The following is a 27,482-nucleotide window of genomic DNA, read 5'->3' as shown; positions in this document are numbered from 1 at the left end:
TCACGCAAACAGTTGCTCTCATGGGATTTCTGCCACTCAGAATGGTAGAAGTCGCATGGGAGCAGAAGTCCTTTCCACATTTGTGCACCATCACACCTTCATAGAATCATAGAAGGTTAGGGTTGGAAGGGACCTCAGGAGGTCATCTAGTCCAACCCCCTGCTTGAAGCAGGACCAATCCCCAATTTTTGCCCCAGATCCCTAAATGGCCCCCTCAAGGATTGAACTCACAACCCTGGGTTTAGCAGGCCAATGCTCAAACCACTGAGCTATCCCTCCCCCCCTAAACTCAACTCATATCCTAGTCCTCATTTGGCCTGGGACCCTGAAATCTAGCCTAACCCTAGATCTAAATATAGCCTCTTTGGCTCATCCCATCTTAAAATAAGAATAAAGGCTTTAGCGTCATGTAAACTGATTCTTATTTTTGATACTTGATTTCAGCAATTCACCATTGTAACAGTATGAGTTTTAAAAGCAAAAATTATTTTAGAATAGCAGAGGAGGGACTCTCTTTTGGTTAATGCACTGGATTGGGACTCAGGAGATCTGGGTTCAATCTTGGCTTTGCTAGACATAGGTGCTAGAAGTAGGGGTGCTGCTGTACCCCAGGCTTGAAGTGGTTTCCATCATATACAGGGTTTACAGTTTGGTTCACTGGCTTTCAGCACCCCCACTATACAAATGTTTTTAGCCACAAACTCCCAATGTGACCGTGGGCGCAAGTCACTTAACCTTTCTGTGCCTCAGTTCCCCAGGATACTCTCTTTCTCCTACTCTTTATCTTGTCTGCTTAGTTGGTAAGCTCCTTGGAGCACAGACTGTTTCTTACTATGTAGCTAGCACGATGGAGCTCTGATCTTGGTTGGGGCCTCTCAGTCCAGATAGCTCAGTGCAGAGCCGACCCATGCCTGCTGATAGTGGGGGGATACAGTGAGGGGAGTGGCTTCAGCAGATATTACTGAGCATGCTCAGTTCATGTGAGCATGCTCAGTACAAAGCCAAGCAGCAAACGGGGGGGATATATGACCCCGCATGCCCCCACCCCATGTCGCCTCTGACTCAGTGGAAACATATTCCAACGTGACCACTTCTCAAATGAAAGTGAAAGTAAGCTCAGTTTGAGCTCTGCAGAGAAATGAGGGCCCAGTTCATCACTGATTAGAAAAGGAAGCAACTGAAAAGAAAAAACTGAAACCAAATCAAACCCAGGCAACAGTTGATAGAAAAGTTACTACTGCAGTTGAGAGTAACTGCTTGGGAGGAAATCAGGGCTGCGCCAGAATGGATAGTTATGAGACTTCCTCGCCACCGTAAGTCAGAGCTGAGGTCACCATTGGGGCAGGGTGGAGAATCTTGTCCTGTGGCTAGCTGACTTTGTTCACTGTGCTTGGCCTGTTAACAAACAGGAAACTGAAGTTTCTAACTTCTGTGAGCAGAAGCGTTCAAAGCAATGCCACCTCATTAAGAACAGCAGGTGTTTGTGTGTGCATGTGCGGAGGGCTGGGGGGGCCGGGGCGGGGGAGCTGCACTTGTGCTGCCTGTCAAAGATTACTTGCAAAGCCGAACGGTAAATTGCACTCATCTCCCCAAGCTGGGCTGAACGCGCTCATTAACCAGGCTAGATGGGAAATTCAATGCACAAACTTCAAAAACAACTGTTAGTTGTGCAGACCGCTGGCCAGCTGGGGACCCACAATGCAACATTCTGTGGCACGAGGAGCTAGTCTACACTAGAAGCATTACAGCTGTGCCGATGCAGCACGTCAGGTGAAGACTCTCTATGCTGATGGGAGAGAGCTCTTCCATTGGCCTAATAAAACCACCTCTGCGAAACCAGAGGGAGACGCTCTCCTGCTGACATGGTGCTTTCCAAACCAGAGGTTAGGTTGCTGTAAGTTATGTTGCTCTGACGGTGGCTTATTCACACCCCTCAGTGACATAAGTTATACCGACGTAACCTGTAGTGTAGACAAGCCCTAACACAGCTCCCATCAAATGCCACTGGAGCAGGAACTTAGGCCACAAGAGATCAAGCAATCCTATTTGTTTGGGGTTTTTTCCACATACGCCACAGTCTGTACTGAAAACAGAGCCATATATGGAGGGGAAACCCAGCCCCTCCAAGCCTCACGGCGCGTATTCATACCCCAGAGTTTGCTCCCAGATCAATGTTTTCTGGGACATGTGGCAAAGCTGGGCATAAAGACTTAAGAGGGAATCAGAAGGAACTTTTTGAGAGTTCCTTTTTCTTTGCTTGTGTGCTGAGTGATCACTTAGCCTGGATACACGGGGTATTTAGTATGCACTGGTGAAATACATACAAGGGCCTGTGAGCATATTAGTGGGAAGCTTTTTCTGCCTTCTGTACAAGAAGCAAATTCTCTTGTTAGTTCTAACCAGGGCGCTTGTGAGATTTGCCAGGTGATCAGGCAGCTTCTGGGTGTCTGGGGGCCAGAAGCTTTGGATTGTCACATGAAAGATCATTGGTGCTTACAAATGCAGCATCTTTCCAGTTCTTAAAAGCCTAGAACATATGAGAAGTCCCAGAGCTGTTAACCAGAGGGAGTATGACTCTGCCTAAAGGAATCTCCAGAATACAAGAAAATAAAAAAAGCATACTGAGCAGGTCGGGGGGGAGAAGAGAAATAACCCACCCAGCTGTCTTGATGGCAATATGCAAATACTGAAGAAAGGCAGAGCACAGTGAGGTGACCAAAGCCAGGCGTTCAGGGCTAACATATTTCTGCACTTCAAAATTTGGAGTGATTACTAATAGCAATCCTCCTTTTGTAAACATTTTTGTTATGCCTGTGTGGGTGTGAAGAAAAGTGGTGCTTTCATAAGTCATTCACAACAGGGCACAGCTTGCAAATACTCCTAAACTTCATGCACAGATTGGCTGAAACAAGTCAGCCGGGGTGAGGTCTAAACTAATACGCACACAGCTACTTCCTGTTTGCACTTCCAGGTAAAGTTTCTGTGAAGCAGGAAATATCAAATATTGCATATTATTTCATTCCTAGGCTTTGTTGCCACATTCATAGTTACGGTTGGTAGATTTACATACTATTTGACTGTCGCTTCCGTGGTCTACTGTATACATCTTAGTGGATTCTTGGGAAAACAAGGGTGTTTAGAAAGTAGTCAAATGTTGGTTGGACTGTGCAAAATTAAAAATCAATGTCCCAATTCTCCTGTCAATTACACAGGCTTTCCCAGGTAAGTAGCCTTTTGCAATGCTTTGGCAATATGTTATGAGAGATCTAGAGTGAAGAGAAATCAATTTTCCATGCTCCAAACTGAAAGAGTGCTGAAGAACATGATCACCAGATACACAGGGTGACCATTTCTCACTGTAGAGCAGTGGTCCCCAAACTGTGGGGTATCCCGTCCCCCCCCAGGAATGCAAAGGAACGTTCGGGAAGTGTGGAGGCGCCCGGGCCAGCCCCCATGAGGGGTGGGGAGCAATGTTCCCTCTAATTTTTGACAGGCCGTGTGCGTAAAAAAATTCTTCTGTGCAAATTTTTGTGCTTCTGTGCACATTTTTGTGCGTGCAGTGTTACGCCGTGTGCGCAGGGTTTAGGATCTGTGTGCGTGCACACACGCGCACAGTTTAGAGGGAACAGTGGTGGGGAGGGAGCGCCACCCAGCCCCGCTCTTCCCCCCAACTCTGCTCTGGCTCCAGCCCCAAGCAAGGCCTCAGCTTCAGCTCCTGGCTCCGACCCCAGCCCCGGCCCCTGACCTCAGCCTGGCTCCCAGCTTCCAGCCCTGGCCCCGTTCCCAGCTGCAGCTCCAGCCCTGTCTGTGGCCACGGCTCCACTCCTGGCCGTGGCTCTGGCTCCAGCCCCAATCTCAGCTCCTGGCCCACAGCCCCACTCCCAGCCCCGGCTGGGCGCAGACAGATTACATTACGGGTAAGGGAGAGGTGTGATATAAAAAATTTGGGGTCCACTGCTGCCGAGTCTAAAATCTAAAAGAACACGTGCGTGCATGCTTTACGCAATCATTTAAATTGAGTCCCTGTCATCCATTCAACCCTGGTGCCACGTCTGTTTGCTGACTATATTAATGCTACTGCTCATGCTGAAAAACAAGCAGTCCGGAGCTATCTTTTGTAAATATTTAAAGTAAGATATCCTCAATTATGGTCCCAACAAAGCAAAGACTACTCTCTGCATGAGTAAATGGGCTATTGTAGAAAACTCTCTTCTCTGAGTTTCTCGTGGACTCTTAAAAACTCTGGGCCAGATCCGAATCTCCAGGAGTAATTCCACTGATGTCAAGTCTAATGGCATTACTCCTTGACTGACACTGGTATAAGTGAGACCAGATTTTGGCTTTCAGTCTCTAAAATCACCCCACCACCACCAACAACAATCCCTTAAGAGTCACATTTCCTAAAGAAAAAAAACCCGAAACTGCTCTTGCTAACAGAGCAACTCGACAGAGGGTCACCATGACAAGTTGCCAGTAGCTTGCAGATGCGATGGAATAGCATAACATGCAACAGACTGCAGTCACCTCTGTCCACAATGCAGAGCTGCAGCCAACAGCTCCCACTACTCTATGTTTATACATACATCCAAGCATGCTGGGTCCTGTAGTTTCTATGGGCCACATCTCTGTATTAAAGTAAAATGCAGCCAAAACTTGTTTCTCCAGACTAAATTCTGGACAATCCTTATGGGTAAAATTCAACCCAGTACAAACAGTCCAACACTGGGTTCAAATGGCACAGAGGGCCTTGTGCTTGTGCTAATCTTCCCCATTTGATGATAAACCAAAACTGCTGCTAAGGGGCTAAAGGAAGCAGTGTTCTCAACAAGCTAGTCCACAAACCTTTACATAGATTTTGTAGTAAATGGAACTCGCTCCGTTCCATCAAATTCCTGACAATCTACAACAAATTTCTACAAAGCAATGATGCTGGTTCTAGAAAAGCATCCTGCACAGAAAAGAAGGCTCTCTTTTTTTCTCTGGGTGGAATTCATCTCTGTGTAGATGGTCAGTACAAGGCTTATCAATATTTAACACCTCAACATTGGAGGTAAGGGGGACTTCACTGGTGCAGAAGCTTTGTGCTGACCCTCTGCACAGGGATGATTTTGCTCTCTGCCCGTACTCCTGTTAGTCTGTTTGCCTTCTAAGAACATTTCAGCAAAGAGCTTCCTTGGCCTGACAGAGCAGATGAGTTCTCCCAGTGACTGCAGTATAAGTAAGGATGGTAGGATCCAGCCCTAATTGCATTAACGCTGCCTTCTATCACCCTACATGTAATAAATGTCATGAGTTAATGATAGAGATTGCGCCGTCTTTCCCCAGTCTGAAAAATGAAGTTAAATGCTGCTGGGCAGGGGGAAGGGAGTGGGGGAGAAGCATGTTTCACACAACCTGCCTTTGAATGCTGTTATTTCAGTTACTAAAGTCACAGATTGCCTATAGATCAGATGGTGCCATAGTGGTGATGGAGCATGAAACCTCACTTAACTCCCACTTTACAGTTTCTTCTTTGCAGCTGAGATTCCACTACTCACACTGACCGCATTCTTGCCATTACGCCTGTGGCTTTTCCCATCTGATAGAAGCTAATCCTCACTGGTTGTATTTTAGAAAAACAACAGTTTTTCTTGTTTCATGTTTAAGAATTGATGCAACAGTTCGCTGTCTGAATGGGAGGGTAATTTGATACGTGAGCAAGTTGTTCGAGTTCCACTTAAAAAAAAAAAAAAGTAGCAAATATACCAGGAACTGAATGTGAGTAGACATGAGGCTTGATTTATGAGCAATATGCAGGGTTCAAATTGGATCTGCACTACTTCAGCAAAGGTATCTGCTTATTGGATGATTTGTTTTTTAATGACCCTTCGATGTTGCTTTTGCAGAATAATAGTTAAAATGCCATGTTGAATAAGGACAAGTCTGTGCTAAGCTAAGCTATGCTTCCACTGAAACAAACTGGTCCTTCAGCAGGTTCAAGAGCGTGGTGTATTTTAAAAAAAACCACCAGTATTCAGATACTATAGGAAAACAAATAGAACCCAGAAAAAGAAATGTAACAGTAAACCAGCAGATGTATTAGCACACATTCTTAATTCTTTACTACTCAGATAGGAGATGGCCAGGTTCTAAATACTATTTATGTTTGATTATGCAATCATTATGCAAAACCTAAACTGGAATTAAACAAAAGAAGTTTAACTGTGCTTAACTGTGTTACATACTGGCTTTCAAAATAAGGAAACAATTGTGTACTGCTGCAGTTAGTAGGAACTAATGGTTTTCTTTTATCTTAATTGCAGGGTAAAAAATTACCAAACGAAGGCATTTACAAAGCAACACCTAGTTAATTTTATCAAATGTAATAAAAAGCCTTTCTTTCTGTACAAAGGTTACTTCTCTTTTTATTACACAGCCAAATCCTACTCACTCAAATGACCTTACCAAGAGAGCAATGGATAGAAAAGGCTAAGTTGTTATTGATTCATTTTTGTGGGTATACACCTATTGCATAGCATCCATGTTACCTGGAGAAAATACAGCACCAAAGGAAAGCACAAACAGCTCTTTACTCAGGCTGTACTACCCCCAAATAAGCACAAATTCAGCAATCTCCCATGGTCAAGCTATTGATTGATCAAAGAGGTGTGCCTCACTCAGCACTCTGAGCTGTAAACCTTGTCTCTCTCAGGCCTATATTCCTCAGCAAGGGACTCCACTAACTGCAGTACTTGCAATCCCCAAAAGTGCACCAAGGGACTTTCAGGAAAAGCACCACCACCAACATGGTAGAATATGGGGAGAGAAGTGTTCCCTAAGGCAGCCAGGCTCCAAAGTATATAGGGTTACATAGATTAGAATCAACATGATGAACAGCACCCAAAAACAGATAGGGAAGACAGTGCAATTCATGGAGCACAGATGTACCAGGCTCTCACTGATGGCTCTATTAAGCAGGTGGGCTACCATAATGCCAGCAAGTAGTCTTCAATGGCTGAGTGCATTGCATTCATACAAGCAGTGGCGGACTGTGGCAAGGGCTGTGACAGCAGGGAGAGTCTGCAGCCCCTTAACTAGCTGCAATTTTTTAAAAGTGGTAGGAGTCATTGCTGCTGCTTGGGGAAATGACAGCCAGCAGGAATTCAACAGTGCCCAACAACTGTGAATCTCTTTGGCAAGGAGAGGACATACTCCACAACTCCATAGAGAAGTCACCCCTTCCCAGTTCAAGTCGCTTCCCTCTGCCCCAGCAGCACCAACCTCAGTCTTGGGCTATGTCTACACTAGTACTTTTGGCAGTAAAACTTTTGTCAGTCAGGAGTGTCAAAAAACATGTTTCACCAACAACAGCGCTGGTGTAAACAGCGCTGGTGTAGACAGCACTATGCCGGCACCAGACTCTCTCCCAGCAACATAGCTACTGCTGCTCATTGGGGGGTGGTTTAATTATGCTGCTGGGAGAGCTCTCTCCCATCAGCATAGAGTAGGGTGACTAGATAGCAAGTGTGAAAAATCGGGACAGAGGGAGGGGGGGTAATAGGCATCTTTATGACAAAGCCCCAAATATCAGGACTATCCCTATAAAATGTGGACAGCTGGTCACCCTAGCCTAGAGTGGCTACACGGGAGACCTTACAGCAATGTTTCAGAGCTGCAGGGGTACAGCTGTGCCGCTGTAAGGTCTGTAGCATAGACATATAGCCTCAGCCAGCACAGTCTTCATCGCGTTTAACTGTTGATTCTAACTGTGCCGTGAGTAGTGAAGACCAAGGCTTTGTCTGCAGCCATCTAAACATCTGAAGTTTTCACCTCCAGGATTTGTAAGTGCTGCTGCTGATTCATAACAAGGCAAAGAAGTATATTATTAATCCAACCCAGAAGCACAATTTCTACAGGATGCTTTTATGTGAATGAGAACAGTATATGAAGTTACACTTAGTGAGGATTAAAGTTACAAGGGCTCTCAGTCCTTCTGCTTCAGGCCATAAGCTGATCACCAGATGCGGGTCAGGAAGAATTCCACTCTCCCCCCCTCATTAACAGTGTTGCAGAATAGGTAAACTATAGAGAGGCAGAAGGAAGAGGAGGGTTTTGGTTATGCCTTTAAGGGCCTGATCCAGCCGCTCTGAAGTGGGAAGCCTGTCCATTGTCTTTTCTAGAAGTTGAGTTGGGTCCTCATTTGCTGTCAGAGACAGGATACTAGACTAAACAGACCATGGGTCTTTTGGTCTGGCACTTCTTAACTACTGCACTATATGCAGCAAAATCCAGATTTCAGATGCCTAACTAATAAAAGGGAAGCCTGGCAAATGAACCTGATATGAGATATCAGTGGATGGCAGGTCCCATGATATTCATATATATTATATTCATATTTCACAAGAGTTAAAGCGAGAGCTCTAGAGCTGTGGGAAACTTGGCAGTTTCCATTCACCAAGGTTCATGAGAACAATTATTTTTCAGTTTCAATTCTCATGGGGTTTCACATTGAGTTCTGGGTTCAAACAAAAACCCACTTATTCTTTACTGCAAATTAATTAACTGGTTTGAACTTTTTTTTAAAAACAAAGCCACAACATTTCATCTAAACCACTGAGTTTCAGCTGGTATCATGTCAAAACCACTTGAAACATGAAACCATAAATCTTCCCAGGTTGACTCACAATCAGGCACAGGTTGTCTGGAAAAAGTTTGTAAAACCTACTAAGTCTTCATGTTTTTAACAAAATACTGACCCCAGTGAATTTTGGATGTGGATTTTTTAGGATTTTGTTGCAAATCTTTGGCACAATTATAGTTAAAATCTCATTTCATTTTTATAATTTGTCACATACAGTAATGTATTATTTTTCTCTCAGCACAGTGAAATCAGAAGTCAGAACGGCTGCTTACAATCCTCATTAGCAGCCTTGGGAGAATTTCATGTACTCCAGTTTGTTGATTGTGAAAGTGATATAAACTGGCACTAGAGAGAAGCCACAGTGTGAGAAGGTTGCATTGCTATCCTGAAAACACCAGTACAATGTTGGCCACTTTTCTTGCCAGCAAAGTAAACAGCACGGCTGAGTAAATATGTTCAGGTAGAATATCTCTATGTATTGCACCACTGCACATATGTGGGTTATTTCAGAGCATTATGGTGCTTGGATTTCCCCAGATTCCTCATCTATTTGCTGGATTTTGACATATTTTGGTCTTTTAAAAAAATTAATTTAAGAAAAGATAGACATTTTCATCTTTAAATGCTACAGAATAAAATCTGCTCCCCAGCTAGCTTTGATTGGTGCATATCTCTCACTCTGTAACAGCCTCACTTCTCTACAGTCGACACAAAAATATCCACAACCAATTACTACCATTGCCTGTGCAAGTCAAACCTATGGTTCTGTCTCTTACCTGTAATCTGACTCTGTCCTTGTGGATTAAAAGGACTTGGTGCAGAGTTCAGAGAGGGCCGTGGGCTCTGAGTCGGGACCCCTACTCTCATACTGGGATGAGGAATGCGCCCTAAATCACTGAGGCGTTCAGAGAACAAACTAGGTTTAGAGTCATCAAGCTTCTGTCTGTGCCCTGGAAACAGCAAATCATAAAATAAAAGGGTTATTAACACGACTGAACAAATTACCATACAAAAAAAAATCCCCAACTTATCTGTAAAGACCTATTAACTGTTTGTGGGTTCTCTAGGCATTTTGGCTAGAGACAGAAACCAAAGCTGGTGAAAGAACGGTGGCAGGGAGTGAGGGCATATGCCATAGAGTCTTCTGTACCTACTAGACAGTGGTGCACCTGAGTATTAAAAACTGTGGGGGAGATCCTCAGATAGTCTAAATTGTTATAGATCCATTGACTGCAACGGAACTATGACAACTCACACTAGCTGAGGATCTGCCCCACTGTGAGTTCTACAGAATGAAAGAGCAGCATGTACATTGCATGGTCTACGCTATTGTTTAGAGGTGTAATTTATTTGTGACAGTTATACGAGTAAAAGTCCTACTGTGGATGCAGTTACACCACTATAAGCATATACCAAGGGCTTCTGTTTTTCTGGGTTTATTTATTTCATTTTCTGGTGTTTATGTTTTGCACTTTTTGATTTGTACATAGATGCCCCAAAATAGTGTTTTACGGGGCTTTCTCTTTACATATACACACAGTGCTGTTTCACACAGCACTATGTTAAAGAGCACTAGGGAACTTTTAGTGTGCACCAGAAAAGTTTTACACAGACCAACTAATGCGCAACACATTAATGTGCTTTAAAAATCACATCCTTGTAGTCCACAGTATTACTCCAGGTAGACAAGCCCTTAGATACAAGCCAGGGATCAGGGACATCACCTATACAAAAAATCTGCAATGGGAAATGGAAGTCAATATGAATTGAATAACCATTTCTGGTATTTTTCCAGTATTTATTGGATAAACACTGATTTCATTTTTTTATTTTTTGCTTTGGGGTGTTGTACCGGTGTTTGTTGGTTAAAAACCTAAAATCAGAAGCCCGCTGTATACCACATCCACTTCCCAAACCAGAGTGAGCTATACCAGTATAAGCACTTTTATACTGGTAAACTGTGTTCACACTAGCGATTTTTTACTGCTTTAATTATAGTGGGATAATTAAAGTGGCAAAAGTTTCTAATGCAGATAAGCTTCCTATCCATATATGTGTGTGGGTGAGAGATTGTTCCCGGACTGGTTCCATTTATTATGGAGATTTTCAGATAGCTAAGCAAATCTGACCTTTTTTTTGGTATTACTCTGTTACAATTAGTCTTTATGGTTCACTTATTATTCTGTAACTTTGGAGCTTATTCATAAATCAGAACTAAATAGCCAGTCTCTTTTAAGAAGCCAAAAGAGTGGTGTAATAAGGAAAACATGGCAAAACTGCATCTGATGACACGAATCCTGCTGGGTCCCATACTTCCCTTCACTTAATGGGCTACCCCTCATCATTGCTCCCTCTCCAGCTCCTGCTACTAGCTCAGCTGTACGAATACTGCATGGATTAACCAGGAATGTTCTTTAATGTTGTGCAGTTGTTAGAAGTTAAAGGGAGAAATGGCATTAATCAAAAATAAGAATGCCCACTCCAATATGCTGATACTGTTAAGTACTTTTACTTAAGATCTGCCAGTTCTATCATAGAAATTATGCATCCTCCATCATCATACTTGTATTCAAAGACTTTTTTCATTTTAAGGCATTTTCATGATGCTCATCACCAGAGTATCAGAGCACTTAACTGAGTTTAATGAATGAATCTTTAGAATAGGAGATAGTCAGGGTTTATTTCCCCCATTTTACAGATGGGGAAGCTGAATCACAGAGAGGTGAAATGACTTAGCTAAGGTAATAGATAGTGAACTCAGAAGCTAGAACCCAGATCCTATGACTCCCAGTCCTGTACTGTAACCATCCTTCATCTCTAGAAACAGGCATTTTTTATAGCATCCATTATCCTAGTACCTGAGCGCCTGGCATATAACACACATTATCTAATTGGAATCCTGACAACAGGTGGTGGAAGCAGGCAAGCAATTTCTGTACAGGTACTAGTACAAGACTCAGAGAAATCCTATTTCTATACAGAAAATTGAGAGGCTGGAATGGGCGTGTGAAGAGAAGTGGATCTAATTTGAGATTAGAGGAGTCTCAAACAATTTTTAAGGGTCTTTAAACTAATTTGCTGACTTTTCCTGTCATTTTAAAGCATGTTTCCCCCCCACCACCAACAAACATGTTTCTTCCTCCTAATTAAAGGGAAACAGGTGCTACACATTAGAACAGCCCACCCAAACTTAGGCTGGCACAAGTGGGTACCCTATATATTGGAGCAATGTTGATTAACATAGATATAGAATGTTTTTTTGGCTCGTTGTGGTAATGTTATAATCACAGTTTAATTAATATGATAATATCTTAACTGGCTATGTTTTGCATTGTCTCTTGAACCTATGAAAAGCACTGTGGTACAAGTTAGGTGTTGTTAAATCTAAAGAAGTAACTTTCACACATAAAGTATTTTTCCATAGAAGTTCTCCTCAACCTCTCTCCTTTTTTTATATGCTCTGTGTTTGTTTTTCCCTCTGCCTGTGCCATTTTCCATCCTGTTTTTTCCAGTGGATTTTTTCCCCTTTTTCCTTTGCTTGCATTTGTTCCTAATCAGAATATAATCTCTTTTCGGTGAGTTCAAAATACCACAAACAGAGTTAGCCTATCCCTAATCTCTCTCACCAGGGCTGAGTTTATCTGAAAATGAATCAACCCCAAAATGGGCTTTTGCTTTGATTTTTCAGAAAAAAATTCTATTGTACATTTAAGTAGTGCTCTTCCTCCTCAGAGATCCCAAAGCACTTTCCTAACAGACTGATACACAAATTTGAACTATATAATGTGTAAACTATATCTGTGGTTATTTGTAAGTCATCACTGCTGCCCAGGTCTGAAAAAGTATGCATGTGATGGCCCTCAACTTGCTTTTGACCATGCTTTATTCTTCAGCGCATAGCTCTGTAAAAACAAAGGTTATACTACAAACATTATTTACTCCAAACTTAATCCAACACTGAAATGCAGCCACCTCTGAGGTAGAACCCAGCAACTGTCTATTAGTGGAAAATAACTGCACACAGCAGTTTAGGATAGGAAGTGAAGAAGAAAGAACTCTGTAGCTGGTTGAAACTGGAGGAGTCTACAGTAAAAAATTTTAAAAGGCCCAGGAGGTTGGGTTCCCCAGGTCTGGAAAACCCAAAGCATCAAGGAAGCAAAAGGTACGTCTACACTGCAATTAAAAACCCGCGGCTGGCCCCAGCCAGCTAACTCGGGCAAAGGGGCTGTTTCATTGCGTTGTAGACATTCCAGCTCAGGCTGCAGCCTGGGCTCTAGGACCCTGCAAGATGGGAAGGTCCCAGAGCTTGGGCTGCAGCCCAAGCCCAAATGTCTACAGTGCAATTAAACAGGCCCTTAGCCAAAGCACTGCGAGCCTAACTCAGCTGGCATGGGCCCACCACAGGTATCTAACTGCAGTTAGACAGACCCTATCAGGCTTTAGAAGCCAAATAAGAGCCATAGACATTCCCGGCCTGCCCCTCCCCTTGTCAATATTTTTATTTTAGGGCCAAAACACAAAGGAACATTGGGACAAAAGGGTTTCTGGATGCCAGATAACACCCAGCTTACATAGTGACGTCCTCTAGAGAGGTTTTATTAAATTTTATCTTCTCAAGTTTGTGTGATTATTGTATTATAACAAAAGCCATGACTGAGTAAGTCCCTTACCTATCTTTAATGACAAATAAAACCATTCTAACCAAACTTCCATTGTAATAACACCTGTGTGCTGCTGAGCTGTGACTCTTGTAGTGTTTTTAAATCAAAGGCCACCAGGCTGTCCTTGGAGAACAAGACCTGAAAACAATAAATTCAGAAATGCTTACAACCCACAGGAGTTAGAGTGTGATTCACAAAATTATGTAACTGCCTAACTCCCATTGATTTCAATGTGAGTTAGGCATCTATGTGAAGTCCACCCTAAGTGCCTTACATACCTATGGACCTGCGAACCCCTAGTCCCTGTGGAACAGGTACACCATACAGTGAGACACCCTAGAAAAATACTTTCCAAACAGCATGTGAGAAGGAATAATGAAATACATGCTATACATGTGAAGGTCACTGCACAAAGGCTGCTTTTCATCTCAGTAGTGATATATGCATCCGTTGACAGAGAAATTCCTGATCCCCAGGGAGCACACTAAGAAAAGATGTATTTCTCTGTCTCGAGTGTGAGGCATAATTTATTTCAGACAAAAGACCTGGGTGTCACTGTAGACAGCTCAATGAAAACCTCTGATCCATGTGCAACAGTGATTTAAAACATAAAAAAGCAATGTTAGACTGTATAAAGAATGGGAATAAATAATATTGGAAATATTCTAATAGCATTATACAGCTCAATGAGATGGCCTCACCCAGAATACTATGTTCAATTCTGGTCACCCTCCTCAAACAAGTTATAGCAGAAACAGAGCAGGTTCAGAGGTAGGTTACAAAGGTGGTTAGAGACATAGTAAGTCTCTGATATTAAATGATATTGAAAAAACTGGGCCTGTTTAGCCAGGTACTGAATCAGGGTGTGATCCAAAGCCCATTGAAATCACTGGAAAGACTGATGCCAAAAAGAGAGGACACAATATAGGTGTAAGCAGGGTCTGAATGAACTCTTCTCTGACGTCTAGTATGAGCTGGGAAAGAGGACTTTAGGAGCTGACCTTGTTTGCATGGGCACATCCAACAGGATAGGCACTCAGCATGATGGGACTGCTTTGCCCAAATGATCACTTTTGGCTGGTGTCGGATCACAAGTCTCTCTGTTATTGGGGCAGGGGTACTAAAGGGTTATTATCCTATTGTGTGAATCAAGGGCAGCAGAACTGTGCTTGGCATACCCTGATTGGGGGACTCACCCTCAACTAAACTGCACCCACTAGGCAGGGGACATGGGTGCCAAAGCCCATGAATTGAGAAAGCGTGAGGACAGGAATCATGTAGCTGGTGACGTGGGTCTTCCCTGAGGGTCCTAAATACTAGTTGACCCTTCCTTTTTCTAGTGGGTGATAGCAGTAGAATTAGGCATTAGACCTGCTTTGGGACAGTGTCTTTGGTGCAAGAGATTGCCCAGTGTGTATTAGCAGTGAGGGTCCCACACTAACAGCGGAAATCACTGAGAGCTGGGTTACGTGGTGGGACCTGAAGACATCATAATGAGTAGCCAGGGGAGAGGAGCAGTGAACGAGTGCCCGAACAGTGGAGCAAGCAAGGTGCCTTCTTGTGCCGCCTGTTGTCCCCCTTCCCTCCTTCCCAGGGTAGGAGGTGAACTCTGCAGATGCACCTCTGAGCTCTGGGTCTGCGCTGACCAAGGACAACAACTGTGAGTGGGGTGTGGTGGAGGGAGAAGGGAGGAGCATGTAAAAGGAACTTTTGTTTGCTGGACCTGAGGGAAAAGGACACTGCCCAGTGTATTCTGAGATGGGGCTTGTGCTCATGGTTTTATGAATCCTGCTTGTGGTGTTTTCCCAAATTAATGCCAGGTTACTTCCCTCCTTCTGTTAAAAGTTTCTTTTCTACACTCAGGCTCTTTGCTTGCGAGAGAGGAAGTTCTGCCTCTTAGAGGCGCTCAGGGAATAGTATGTAATTCTGCCAGGTTATTGGGTAGGGGGGTGGAGTCAGTTTTGTGTTGTATTGTTGAAAAGGAACCCCTAGATATTGAACCTGGCCCTGGTTGCTGCCAACTCCAACTGGCAAAAGGGTTACATAGGAAGAAGTTAAACAAAATACTCTAGTATATTTGTTCTCAGAGTCCAAGAACAGAGTCAGAGCCTGGAGTAGCATCCAGGAATTCTTATCCTCAAATCCCAACAGCTTCTTCTACCCACATAAGGCTAGATTTAAAGAAGTACTTAGGCACTGTAAAAATCACAGGAACACATTGACTCACAAAGTCTGAGTAGTCAATGAATGGGAGAAACAGGCACCTGAGCCTGATTCACAAAAGCCAGCATGCTAGGCTGGGAGCCGCTTAAGCTAGCCAATGGGATATACCAATGAGAGGGGTGTGCCCTATGCCCCTCTCTCTCAGAGATAGGTGCCTAAATCTCTGCTAGCCATTTTCAGCTGCGAACCCTCTTTGGAGTTAGGAACCAAAGGCAATTTTTGCAAGAAACTGGGGGAGAGGGGCAGCAGGGGGAAAGAGGAACTCCCTCATAATTTTTAGCCTAGTGGTTAGAGTACTCACATAGGAGACTCCAAGTTCAATTCCTCCTCCCTGAGGAGAAAGGATTTGAACAGGGGTCTGCCACAGCTTAGGGGAGTACCGGAGTCTATGGGATATTCTGATGGGGGTGGGGTCCTTCAGTCTCTTCCGTTGAAGCTGTTCCACTGCAGCCAAATACTTAGACATTTGGGCCAGAGAGGGTGCATGTGCGAGAGAGAGAGAGAGCACAACTATGAGAATGACTCAATAGCCTTGTGTGCAGAGCATTCACCCAGGATGTGGGAGACCCAGGGTCCACTCCCACTGCTCCAATGACTCTAAGTATTTATTCACAGTGGAACAACTTCAACAGGAGAGACAGAGAGCCCCACATCATAATATCCTATTGACTAGTGGTTTGGGCACTCACCTACAATGTGGCAGATCTCTATTCAAATCTCTTTTCATCACACAGACGGGGGACTTGAACTGGGGGTGGGTGGGGGGGTGGAGGGTATCCCACATGCCAGGTTAGTACCCAAACCACTGAGTTAAAAGTTATGAGGGAGCTCCTCCTCCTTTCCCTCTCTTGGCTGCTTTCTGTGAAGTCATGTGCAGGGCCTGATCTGGTGGGCAGCCTCTGACACACCTACTGAATGGGGCCCCACAAACAAATTAGGCGGCCAAACACCTGTCTCCACCCCAAGGGGTGTGTGGCTCTGGGATTGAGGTGGGAGATAGATGTTAATAGTGAAGCAGCAGCGTGCATGCCCAGAGGTGGAAACATAGGCACCTAGCAACCTTCTTATTGCAAAAACTAAGAAACCAAGTATATTCAGGCACTTACAGGATTCAGAGGGAGTTTTGTGAATCGCAGTGGAACTTAAACTGGGACAGAGGAGCCTAAACCCAGACTTAGGCGCTTAATTTTGTGAATCTACCACATCATTGCAATGAGCAATATCCTAGTCTATCAATCCTACCCAGCTCTTTTAACCAAACCTGTATATCAAAGGTTCTGGAAGCAGACTGCACTGCGGTTAACCTGCTGCAGGAGTTGCAGCCCCAGTTCAGAGTATGAAAATAGATCTGATGAAATCAATGTAATAAAAGAAAACAAAACCCTGGCTAGACACACATGCCATAACTTCGCATGCTACTCAAACTTGCCAATCAAAGCAGGAAAGCTTGTCAAGAACATGTTAAAGATGGCACATAAGGGCTATCATACATTACCCATTCCTTCCAGGGCAGAAAACAGGCTATAGCTTTGACTCTAGATGGATCTGACTGCTTCCTAGTTTCCTGGATCACAGAAATACTGTCCATGTCTGCTGGCAGGTGACCTTTTATCTGATCACTGGGCTCTGACTGCCAGTTTAGTTGACAGCCTCTGGCCACTTCAAATGAACATTTGAGAGGTCAACCTGGAGAACCCTAATGTAAATCTGATGCCCCAAGATTTTTACCCCCCCCCCTTTTTTTTTATTCTGCAGCTTTTGGGTGTGGGGCTGAAAATTAATCAGATTATACTTGGTCTAGCCATATGCAGGGACAATGTAGATTTCTCTATTTAGCACCAGGCAAACCACCCACTAATTTTTTTATGGTACCAGGGAGCTCTGGTTACCAGATTGTCGACAGATGTTTTTATTATCCCTGAGTGGGCTGGGTATTTTCAATCTTCACCCAGTTGCACCTTTTTCACTTTGATATGCTTTTGTCACAACAAAAACAGCAAATGATGGGAGAGTCAAATATCTTTGTATGAAAGCCTAGCATAGGAAATTCATAAATGAAGGTGAAATTAAGATCCTACATACCCACCTATTGTGCATAGATTTTGTGGATGATCCCGATTAGAATGGAGGCTCTGACATGCAATATTTGCCTCAGTGTCTAGGCAGAGCTGTTATTTGTTGTTATATGCCAACAGAGGGCACAGCACTGTATAAACACAGAGGAAGTGATGGTCACAGTCCCATGCCACTTACAGTCTGAAGGGTAGACAAAGCAGCACATCCAGATTGCTCTTTGTGGCCAAAGGGGTGTTCAGGTTTTCTGTACGTTTCCAAGTTGTGTGACATCAGACTGTGATTGGTAGCAGATGTGTGTTTAAAGGAGAGGTGTGGCAGCCTTGAGTAACACACATGGGAGCTCCAGGAAGGGAGCAGCATAAAGAATTAGATTGTAGCCCACTGATGTTTTTTTCCATTGACTTCAATGGGAGCAGGTTTAGGGCCTAAGGGTGGAATCTCTGATTAATTCCTCTCCCCACTAATGGTAGGAAACTTGAAAAAGGAAAAGTTAAGTTAGATAGTAGGAAAAAAAAATCCCGATACTGGAACTGATTGGCCGATGTAATGATCTGCCAGGAGATGACTACCCTAGCACACTTTGAGATTATTACACTAGTAAAATACTTTGGGGTACATTGTAGACAACATTGCTACACTAGTGAAGGGGATGAATTACATGTCTCAGCAGTTTCTTTCAAGCCCCATTGTCTCTGGACATCTTACTGCACTTGATCCCATTAATATCAATAGGAATTGCACATGTGAACTTACAGCCTGATATGTCTCTATGGGCCTGATTCTGATCTCAATTATACTGGCTTAAATCTGGAGTCAAAGGAACTACTCTGCATTTACCCTGGTGAAACAGCTCAAAATTGGGCCCAAGGACTTCTAGATAGCTTGTTGTGCTGGCAGTGAATGATGTCATTGATTCAGGCAGGGATATTCATCATTCTTATAATGTTCAGATACATCATGTTAGCAAGGTACAGCTCCAAAGCAACTGTCTATCTGGGCTCTAGAGGTAACACAAGAACGCCATAAATCAACCTCTATCCAGAAGGATCACGTTAGCTCTTTGCAAGCAAGGTCCCTCAACTGAGCCAAAAAAGCTCCTGTTTACTAAATCCATATTCCTGTGAATATTTGTTTGTGACAAACCACTGTGCTCCTTGTTGCTTTCCCTATGCAGTTCCCCTCGCTAAGCCATACGTGCTGCATACAACTCAAAATTCATCAACAAGAATGAAAAAGAGAGCCAAACAATTTCTACCCATGAAAGCAGAAAGCTTGGAGCCCTTCCAGTCTCTTGGGTAAAGACATAATTATGAGAAGAAAAATATCTACCCAAGAGACATAATTACATAATTAGGCCATAGGTTCTACATATGAAAAGTTCTTATAATTCATAAAACAAGGCGCTACATAGGCGCAATACTGGCTTTAATTCACTCAGGGGAGGGAAAAAGATGTTTGTTTTTTAAATAGCTAAAGGCACCAGTTTACATGAAAGACTAAAGGGCTTACTCTCCCAACCATGCACACAGGACTTCCATTAGCATTAATGAGGGTTACACATGCACATGGACAGAAATCAAGACCCCCAAAGGTTTTTGTTCTTAAAGTGGAGACGTTTTTACACAGAGCGGGTCAAAAATACACCTGACACTAACCAATAAATAAATAAATGACATGAAAACTAACACAGCAAACAGGCTTAGCTGACTTGATTTCTTATTCTTAGGGCCCGATTTAGTCCACTGGTGGAATCCCAGCTGATCACCTCTTTCCAATTCCCTCACCCCAGTGATACAATGATCTTGGATAGGTTCAAAGCAAGCCAGTACTGCCAACAAAGGGCTGATCCAGATCCTATGGAAGTCAGTCTTTTCATTGATTTCAGTGGGCTTTAGATCAGGTCCAAAGTGGGTAGGGTCAGCCAGGGGTGGGATTTTGAGCCTTGGCACTTAAATGGTGCAAGATCTGGCCCTCAGCACATCTCCCAGTTCAGTAGGCATTTTCCTACTGGGGAGTAAGAGCAGTGCAGCTCATCACCCAGCTAGCCTGCCTAGATGGGACTCCCGCGAAGCCCCATTTGAAATTTAAAGTTTCCTGCAGACGGAGGGGTAATTCCACCGTGGGTCAAACTGCATCCCTCTGTGCCCATGAGAGTGAATCAAGAACAGGGCTTGTAAAATATTTGAAAATATAAAGTGCTAAGATTTCAATTTCTTTTTAACAAAATCATGGCCTATGAAAAGCAAACACATACACACACACACATATGTGCACAGCTAGGAGGAGGCTTTAGGGGTCAGGTTTTTCAGCAAATCACAGCAGCTGAGATATAACCCTCCCTCCCCTAGAATGCGGATGCGAAAATTGGCTGCTGCATCTCACCAGCTCCAGCAGGGGCAGTGTTTCAACAGCCCCAACCCTGTGCCCATTGAGGTCAGTGGGGCAGTGGTGGTGGTCACGGGAGGGAGCTGCTATTCCCTCCACTGGGCCCTATGGGTCTTGTGTGCGGGAGCTCAGTGCTGCGGCTACATTTGCCTTGCAAGTGTTTCATTTCTAGAACAAATCTGGAGCTATGAAAGAGACAAGGAGCCCCAAGAAAAGAGTAAGTGCAGAAGTGAAGGAAGGGTTTCCCTCGTGGCCCTGACTGGAACTGCTTCCCCCGTGATCATCTTTAGTCTGCCCTTCTGCCCTGCTCCTCAGCCCAGCTTGAGGCTGCCACAGTTCAGGAATCCCCCACTTTCCCATCTCCCCTGTGCTCTGCTCAAAATCACACTGCAGTGTGGCATAACAAGTGTCTCCTCCTTCCCTCTTGCCCTCCCCCAGAGAGATCCACACTTCACTTCAGACTTACTGCAGCCCTACAGGTGCTCAATGCTTTGGCATCTACCCTTCTACCCCCACCCCAAACCCATTCTCCTCTGTTCTGCAGCTCAGAACTGTGCATTAAAGAAGTTCCCATCTCCCACTGGGAGATCTTCCCCAGCTCAGCCAAGTGATTCACCATTTCCTCCAGGCTTTTAAATTCACGCAATGCAATGGCTATTTTTAAAAAACAAACCCTACTGCCACAAACACATGGGAAAGACAGAGACCGTGTTGGAGCCTCCTGCATCTCAACACAACTCTTGTTCACCTTTAAACCTCATTAAAGAACATAATGCACCAGTGTATGTGCCAGCAACCCAGCTAGCCATGGTTGGCAAATTTGTTTAGAGGATTCTAAAGAGAAATCGTACAGAGACTTTCACGCAATTCCCAGTCCCTGGCTTCATTCCCGCGGCATGCTAGTATCTGCTGCACTCTTTTTCCTTTTATTTATTTTATGTTTTGTTTGGTTTTGGTCTATTTATTGCTTGCTTTTTTTTTTTTTTTGAGCAAAGGAAAAAATGTTTTAAAAGGGAGCCACATTTCAAAAGAGCAAGAGCTCCTCATCCTGACTTTATCATCCTCATTGTTATCAAACAATCTCTATAAAGAATGGGAAGAAACATTTTTTTTTAAAAAAAGGTAAAACTACTCTATAAAGTAGGTCCTTAGTCTGGTCTTGCTACACTGAAGAGCAGTAAAGATCATAGAAAAAGAAGGAGGGTGAGGGGAGAGTGAAAAAATCTCTTACTTTGAACTGGCTTCCCTCCAACAGGCAGGAGGGGTTGGTTTTCTTAATGCTTGCGAAACCTGACTACTTTAAAGGACTGAGGAGGGGAAGATGTAAACACAATGATTAAAACAGATTTAAGGGATTTAGTTTTAATCTAGTCTAAGACCTCTCCAATTGTGTGCTGTTTTGCAACCCTCTGCTCTGTAGACATCCATAGGGTGCACTTTCGTTTTTTTTTCTCTCCAAAACCAAGGGCATATTACAGGCCGAATGCTGTGGTTAGAATGGGAGTTCAGGCATGGACGATACAACAGTCCATCAATAAGGGAGGGATACATCCGTGTGTATGCACCGTCTTTCAAAACACTGTTTTGCTGCATTAAAAGACTATTGTGTTTCTATCTGTGCAACAGGTTTTAAGTAGATTGTTTAAATGTAATTAAAGAAGGGATGTTTCTAAAATAACCTCTCTAATAAAATTAAGATGGCTAAAGGGAGCTGAAAATGCGATTGAAAATAAAAAGTCGCCGTTTCAGTCTATGCTTGCAAGGGAAACATGATATAAACTCCAAAGGAAAACAGTCTTTACAAGTTAGACTTGAAGGATTATCTTGTGTATCAGCACCCTCTATGGCAAAATAGCATTTATCCCATATCCACCCATGTTAATGCTGTTGCACAATTTACTACAGCCTTGATAGACAAGTAATTGCTTTATCCACCCATGTGTAATAAACGGAGTCTAGCATGTTAATCCTCGAGTTCTTACTGTCTGTTAATGCCAAGCGAGGGAAAGACATACACTGAATGCCCTACCCTTTCATTCCAGCACTACTAGAGTTTACTCACACTCTGACCTGCTAAAGTGTTCTTGTTACATTCCACTCTAGCACTTGGGGTGCCAAGTATTGTGAGTGGTATCAAATTATTGTTATATAAAGGGCACCTCAAATCAGGCTAAATGTAGACAGAAGCCAGGATGCAGCAGTCTTTTTTTTTTTTTTTAAATCAAACACAGCTTTTCAAACTTGCCTTAATAAGAAAGACAGACAGTATTATTTGTTCTTGGTCATAACACAGAAGCTAATTAACCTGAACCATAAGACTGGACTTCTATCCAGTTCGTGTAGAGTCTGTCAGACCTTAGAGAAATGTGAAACATCCCTTGGCCCATTAATGTTTTCCACTAAAAATCTATAAAGGTTTAAAAAAAAAAAAATCAAAAACAGGCGTAGCCTTTAAAAGGTTCACAGATTCCTGGCTGCTCCATGGGCTTAGGTTTGTGGCATCTAATCTGCAATGACAGTTTGATGGATGTCTCTCTTTCTTCCTTTTGAAAGGTATAAAGAATTGGTGGTTTCCCCAGTAAAAATTATGCTTAACACCCTTCTTCTCTGCTCTTGCTTTTACAATCTAAAGCCTGGTTAAAAGGCCGGAATATGATGAAAGTCTTGTGCTGCTGGTAATATATGGGTTTAATGGGGCAGCAGACATATGACAGAATCCATTCAGTTCTCCGGGTGAAATTCACCTCTGGGCCGAGTGCCAGCACAAGCCTATGCAACACTTAAGTCTTACAGATGCCTAGTCTTAAGTGATGCATAACTGATGCCCTAACTGATGCTAGTTGAGATGGTGTCCTGAAGATTCCCCCCAATCCTCATTGCGGTCAGCCACCATTTTGATCTCTTCTCTTTGTTATGCTCTGTCCCCTTTCTGGTGATCTCACTAGTGACAGTCTTGTTCCAGGTGGCAGATGGGGTGGACTGTCTTCTTGTGTCAAAACCTTAAGGGAGAAAGCACTGTCTGGTGGTTAGCACATAGAGTTGAAAGGAGTTGAGAGTTCTGGGGTTTCCCACTGACCCGCTGTGTAATGCTGAGCAGGTCACTCGGGCAACATTTTTAAATGTAAGTGCCTCGAGTTAGGCTCTTAAACTAGCTTTGGGTCTGGTGTTCTGAGTGGTGCTGAGCAGCCGCAGCTTCCACTGAAGTCAATAGCTAAAACCAGGCTGCTTCTTGGGTGCCTAAATAGGGACTTAAGTAACTAAAACTTGAGGAAGCCACAGTTTTCTCCATCTATAAAAATATTTATCTGCCTCCCTGACTCCCAGGGGGCATTACTAGGCTAAATGAATTAGTGAGCCTGATTCATCACTGTGTTACTACATTGGTTTTAGCAGGTCTGAGTGTGAGCAAACTCCAGTAGGTTTCAATGAAGTTACACTGGGGTAAAACTAGACTAACACAATACTAAGTCAGACTCAACCTTTACGAGCTCCAATATCTCTGGATGAAGCATACTCTGAAAGTGCAAAGGATTATTAATATTATTAAATAATTGTTGTTGTTTTGTTGTATTTATTATTCTTGTGACAGACTGGCAATGTCCTGTACAAACCTTATGGAATTATGATAAACTTTACTGAACTAAGTTAAACCTTATTGAATTAGGTTTAATACCTTGGGGTCCCAATGTATTAAAAATGCAGCTGTACATGTGCTGTAATGGGCATTGTATGTACTTTCTTGAGGAGGACAGGGGTGCTTACATATTTCCTCCATTGTCAGCCGTTGGTGTGCTTATACTAGTTCCAATGGGATTCTCCAGGGACCAACAGACAAAGAAAGGATTTTTGGATAAACAGTCTAGTTTTAAACTGGCTCAGGGCCCTCTTCCTGATCAAACAAATGGGCAGGACCCCTGGAGCACAGAGGGCTCCAATCCTTAGGGTAGAGTTGGAAGGACAGTGCTGACAGAGGCCCCATAAGACTATGTGCTTGTTCTGAGGTGAGGCCGTGATGAACTTGTGATCACACAAGAAACCCCTTAGGTTGGGTTTGGAAGACTGCTCCAGCCACAGCCCATTTTAGGGTTGAAGTGATCTCTGGTAGGCTTATTAGTATCTATGTAGGTTCTTTTATTGTTCTTATAGCTTTTCTCTGTAGAGTAAAACAGGCTTGCACAGAAAGATCTGTGTGGTAACTTATAACTGTTGACAGTCATTGTTATCCGTCACTGAAGAGAAGGCAAGCAGGTATGTTTGGGCAGCTTGCTTCTGCCAGGAATAACACAGTGAAGACAGGGAACTGTGCAGAACGGAGTGGGGAGAGAGATGTGGGTCTTCATCCAAGACAGGCAACAGCTGGGGAACTGGAAGCCTGAGAGTTGGTGCCCTTGCTGGATGACAGAGGGAAAATATGGGTGCAGCTGCACTGACAGGAGGTGATTCTATGTGCTGAGCAGCTATTACCATCATCTAGAGATGGAACCTGTGCACCCCCTTATCCATGCTAACCTGGAGAACAAGAGATAATGGATCATTTCTGCTGGCACAAACCACCAGCTAAGTTAAGGCAGTGATTCTCAACCAGGGGCACGTGTACCCCTGGGGATACACAGAGGTCTTCCAGAAGGTACATCAACTCATCTACATATTTGCCTCGTTTTACAACAGGCTACATAAAAAGCAGTAGCAAAGTCAGTACAAACTAAAATTTCATACAGACAATGACTTGTATATGCTGCTCTATATACTAGACACTGAAATGTAAGTACAATATTTATATTCCAATTGATTTATTTTATAATTATATGGTAAAACTGAGAAAATAAGCAATTTTCTCAGTTATAGTGTACTGTGACACTTTTGTAGTTTTATGTCTGATTTTGTAAGCAAATAGTTTTTAAGCAAGGTGAAACTTGGGGGTATGCAAGACAAATCAGACTTCTGAAAGGGGTACAGTAGTCTGGAAAGGTTGAGATTCACTGAGTTAAGGCACAAGATTGTATTTGAAAACAATGTAGCAAATTGTAAAACTCAAATACCCCCAGAAGGGAAATATTTTTAAAAATACAAGACCATGAATACAGATTTTTTTTTTTCGGGATAATCACAGTCTGCAGGGAAAATGGAGGGAAATCTTGCCAGAGCAGTGAAAGGCTTTAAAATTCTGGGATAGTACAACAGGACAGCATTGTTATTTGTATCTAATAAAGAAGGGATGCTGCTTCTGAGAACACATCACTCAGAAGGATCTCAGAAGGGATAATTCATTTGTTGTGAGTCTTAGAAGGAAAACAGAGAGGACCAGATTCTGCTCTGGGCTACATGAATGTAAATCCATTGACTTCAGTAGAGTGATTCCAGGTTTATGCATGTGCAGCTGGGGGCAGAATCTAGCCTCAAGCCTGTAGGGCTGACCTCACCTGCCACAGCTCAGCTGTATTAATAACGGGATTACATTATGGCCCCAGATTTCAGAGTGGTAGCCGTGTTAGTCTGTATCAGCAAAAACAGTGAGGGAATCAGTGCTAATGAGCCAATTCAACTAAGGTGGAGGTGGGCTATTTTCAACAGTTGTCAACTTCCACCTTAATTGAATTGGCTCGTTAGCACTGACCCTCCCCCCCCCAACTTGGTAAGGCAACTCCCATCTTTTCATATGCTGTGTATTTATACCTCTCTACCATATTTTCCATTCCATGCATCTGATGAAGTGGATTTTAGCCCACGAAAGCTTATGCCCAAATGAATGTGTTAGTCTCTAAGGTGACATAAGGTCTCCTCGTTGTTTTACGACCAGTTCAGCAAAGCGTTTAAAGCATATGACTTAATGAGAAATAAGTATATAGCTAAAGTTAAATGCATGCTCATGGGATTTGCTGAACAGGTAATAATGGAGTGGGTCCTTGCTAAATCAGGGCCTAAGCCAATGTTAAAATATTTAACCTGCTCATTAGATTGAAAGGTTAGGTCTAATGTCAATATCAAGCAAGAGTTTAGGAGGGAGGGCAGAGGGATAGCTAGGTAATTAATGAGGTATGTTTGCCACAATGGACTATCTTCTTTAGAAAGGCTCTAACAGGAGGCTGACCCCCTTTGCCTTCAGTTGTAAGTTTGTTTAGTAACAGGGAGCCTCCCATGAACTTAAAAACAATAGGAAAACAGATGCATACTGAATAAATCTCCCACCCCCCGCCCCTAGTTCTCTGTATGCTTGGCTACCAGTAGGCAGCAAATCCCAAAGAATGCGTGCAGGGGGAAGGGGAGTAGGAAGAGGATCAGTTGGGGGGGAGGGTCAGGGGGGAAGCTGGAGTGAGTCCAATGCAAGCAGTGTGTAATGTCATTTACAGCATTGCTAACTGAAATGATAAACACACGGTGAAGGCTTTTGAACAGTGTCTGGGCTACTGCAGGGGGAGATTCTTCATAGAATTTCCCTTTCTCCCTCTTCCACAAACAAAGTCCTTGTAGTACAGCAACATGACAGTTCTGCTTGGCATTTTCCAGCTTAGATAGTGATGATGATGATAATATAATAAATATTAAAGTACCTTTTGCCACGACACCTACAAGAAATCAGCCAATTAATAATGTCAACGTACTGGGGCCCTGGAGGCCAGTTCAATTCCTTTTTTTAAGTATGCACTGTATAAATTGGATCTATTTTGCCTGCATGAATTATCCTTCTCTTCCACCCTTTATACATTGTTAGTCTTCTTAGACTCCAATCTTGCAATGGGCTCTGCCTGTATGTAACCCTGTTTCTGGGCCTTAGACTACAAGCTCCTGAAAGCAAGGGCTGTCTCTGTATATGGAATGTGCCTAACACATGCCAAGTACTACCAGACTATTCATAATGACTCTTTGGTGACTTTGTGCTTGTGGACTGACAGTCCTCACAGTTTCTCTGCAGATACAGCCTGGGCACAAGGTTCTTCATTATGCCCCAGTCTTGACTTGTGGGACCAACTTTAAGATGGGAGGGGATAATTGTCTCTATGCCCATTCCAATCTCAGCTTGTTAACAAGGGTGCTGTTACAGTGGCAATGTTGTGAAATTAGACACTTGTAGTCTAAGACCTGGACTGAGACAACCAACTCATTTTACATAAATTATCATAAGCTATGATGGTATTAACTTTTGGTCACTACCAACCTGGGCTGGAATGGATCCAGCAACCTAGAAATAAAGTCTCTGTCTCATTACCAATTCACTTAACCATGCAATACATCACAAAGCTCCCTCGACTTTTTTTTTATCATAGACTCTAGCTCGCACACTTTGCTTTGACCATGCTATGGCTAGTGCCATGATTAACTGTTAAAAAGAAAACCACTCGCGCATTACATTGTAGGTGTGATCCTTTGGAAAAAAGAAAATCAAAGAAACAGAAGCTGTAAATGTCCACTTATAAAAATCACAAGCTTTTCAAAAGTGCAGCTGTGAAATTAATGGTGTTCAAAGTTGTATTTGCACAGAAATACACCCCCCGTGTGTGTGTATATATATATATATGTGT

At 43.2% G+C, this 27,482-nt stretch overlaps 1 protein-coding gene across 3 annotated transcripts in view; it reads right to left on the bottom strand.

Annotated features, from left to right (window-relative positions):
• RUNX2 (RUNX family transcription factor 2) overlaps positions 1-27,482 on the bottom strand; it is a 111,018-nt gene that overhangs the window by 39,094 nt on the left and 44,442 nt on the right. For 2 of the 3 annotated variants that reach the window (XM_073335765.2, XM_078852048.1), the window contains exon 4: positions 9,397-9,570. The exons of the other annotated variant lie outside the window; for it this stretch is intronic. In XM_073335765.2, coding sequence (XP_073191866.2) covers positions 9,397-9,570 — 174 coding nt within the window. The remainder of the gene's footprint in view (positions 1-9,396; positions 9,571-27,482) is intronic. 3 annotated transcript variants of the gene reach the window in all.

Source organism: Lepidochelys kempii, chromosome 3 (assembly GCF_965140285.1).
Source record: "Lepidochelys kempii isolate rLepKem1 chromosome 3, rLepKem1.hap1, whole genome shotgun sequence".
Taxonomy (NCBI): Eukaryota; Metazoa; Chordata; order Testudines; family Cheloniidae; genus Lepidochelys; species Lepidochelys kempii.
This window is presented reverse-complemented; position numbering and strand designations above follow the sequence as displayed.